Raw genomic sequence first — 1,044 nt, 5'->3', positions numbered from 1 at the left:
GAAGATATAGAAAGAGACACAAAATAGAAGGGAAGAATAGAGAGAAGAATTTTATTAATCTGTATAATAAACAAACATTAGAGCCTCTATTTATAGGGTTAGACACAAGAACATTCCAGTAATAAACGAGATTTATCCTAAATATTCTTAACATAATTACATGTTTATTACAGAACGACGGAATATTTATAAAGAAAGTACAGAACGAGGGAATATTTATAAAGAAACGGAGATATATCTAACCTATAGAGGGGGAAGAGGGAGATATTTATAAAGAAAGTTCTCACCGTCGACGGATTTTTCCGGTTCCCAAAAGTAGTAAAGGGGGCACACAGAGAACTAGGGAAGTAAATGTGGACATTAGCTTGTGGTCAAAGACTCCTAAACTGGGTAAGAGGAGGAGTCTGATTTCCACCACCAGTCGTGGACATTAGCTTGTGAGATCATGATTCAACTCTACTCGAGATAAATTATTCTGCAACTCAGTTGAGTTCATTGAAGCAGCAAGTTTCAGAGAGTATATTTGAGAAAAAAAACAAACGAATCTCACTAATTTTATTAATAACTCATAATAATTATAGTTTTAAACATCTAACACACCCAACTACATGAAATCCAAACCCTGAAATCTTAATTCTAAGTTTAATTAGAAGAAGGATTAAAACTAACAAGCAGATTCGAAGGTTTCTGCCAAGCTTTTACAACCACAACAGCATCATAGAGTTTAGGTTTTCCATTCTGAATTGCAGAAACCTTCAAAAAGTATTGAATCCCTGCAACTACTTGACTCTGTGCTTTAACAACTTCTTTGAATGTCAAACTTCCTTTGTCTCCTTTCTTGAATTTCAAATTGTACTGAGTGACTGAATATTTCCCTAATTCTTGAACTTGTTTGTTTGTTTTCACATCTTTGATTTCAGTTTTTCCTCCTACTAATTTCTTTCCTCCGAGAACATCAACAGAGGATGATGATGATGATGATAGGAAACAGATGAATAAGAGGATTGAGATAGTCAGGGTTGAAGAAGAAAGTGGTGCAGCCAT

The 1,044-nt window shown here is 34.5% G+C and overlaps 1 protein-coding gene across 1 annotated transcript; it reads right to left on the bottom strand.

Annotated features, from left to right (window-relative positions):
* Positions 1–642: 642 nt before the first annotated feature.
* LOC113358963 (cysteine proteinase inhibitor B-like) lies at positions 643–1,044 on the bottom strand. The gene has a single exon (XM_026602673.1). It carries the CDS (start codon positions 1,042–1,044, stop codon positions 643–645), a length of 402 nt encoding a protein of 133 aa, XP_026458458.1.

The sequence above is a fragment of the Papaver somniferum genome, chromosome 1 (assembly GCF_003573695.1).
Source record: "Papaver somniferum cultivar HN1 chromosome 1, ASM357369v1, whole genome shotgun sequence".
Taxonomy (NCBI): domain Eukaryota; kingdom Viridiplantae; phylum Streptophyta; class Magnoliopsida; order Ranunculales; family Papaveraceae; genus Papaver; species Papaver somniferum.
The sequence above is the reverse complement of the archived record's forward strand: the minus strand, read 5'-3'. Positions and strand labels throughout refer to the sequence as shown.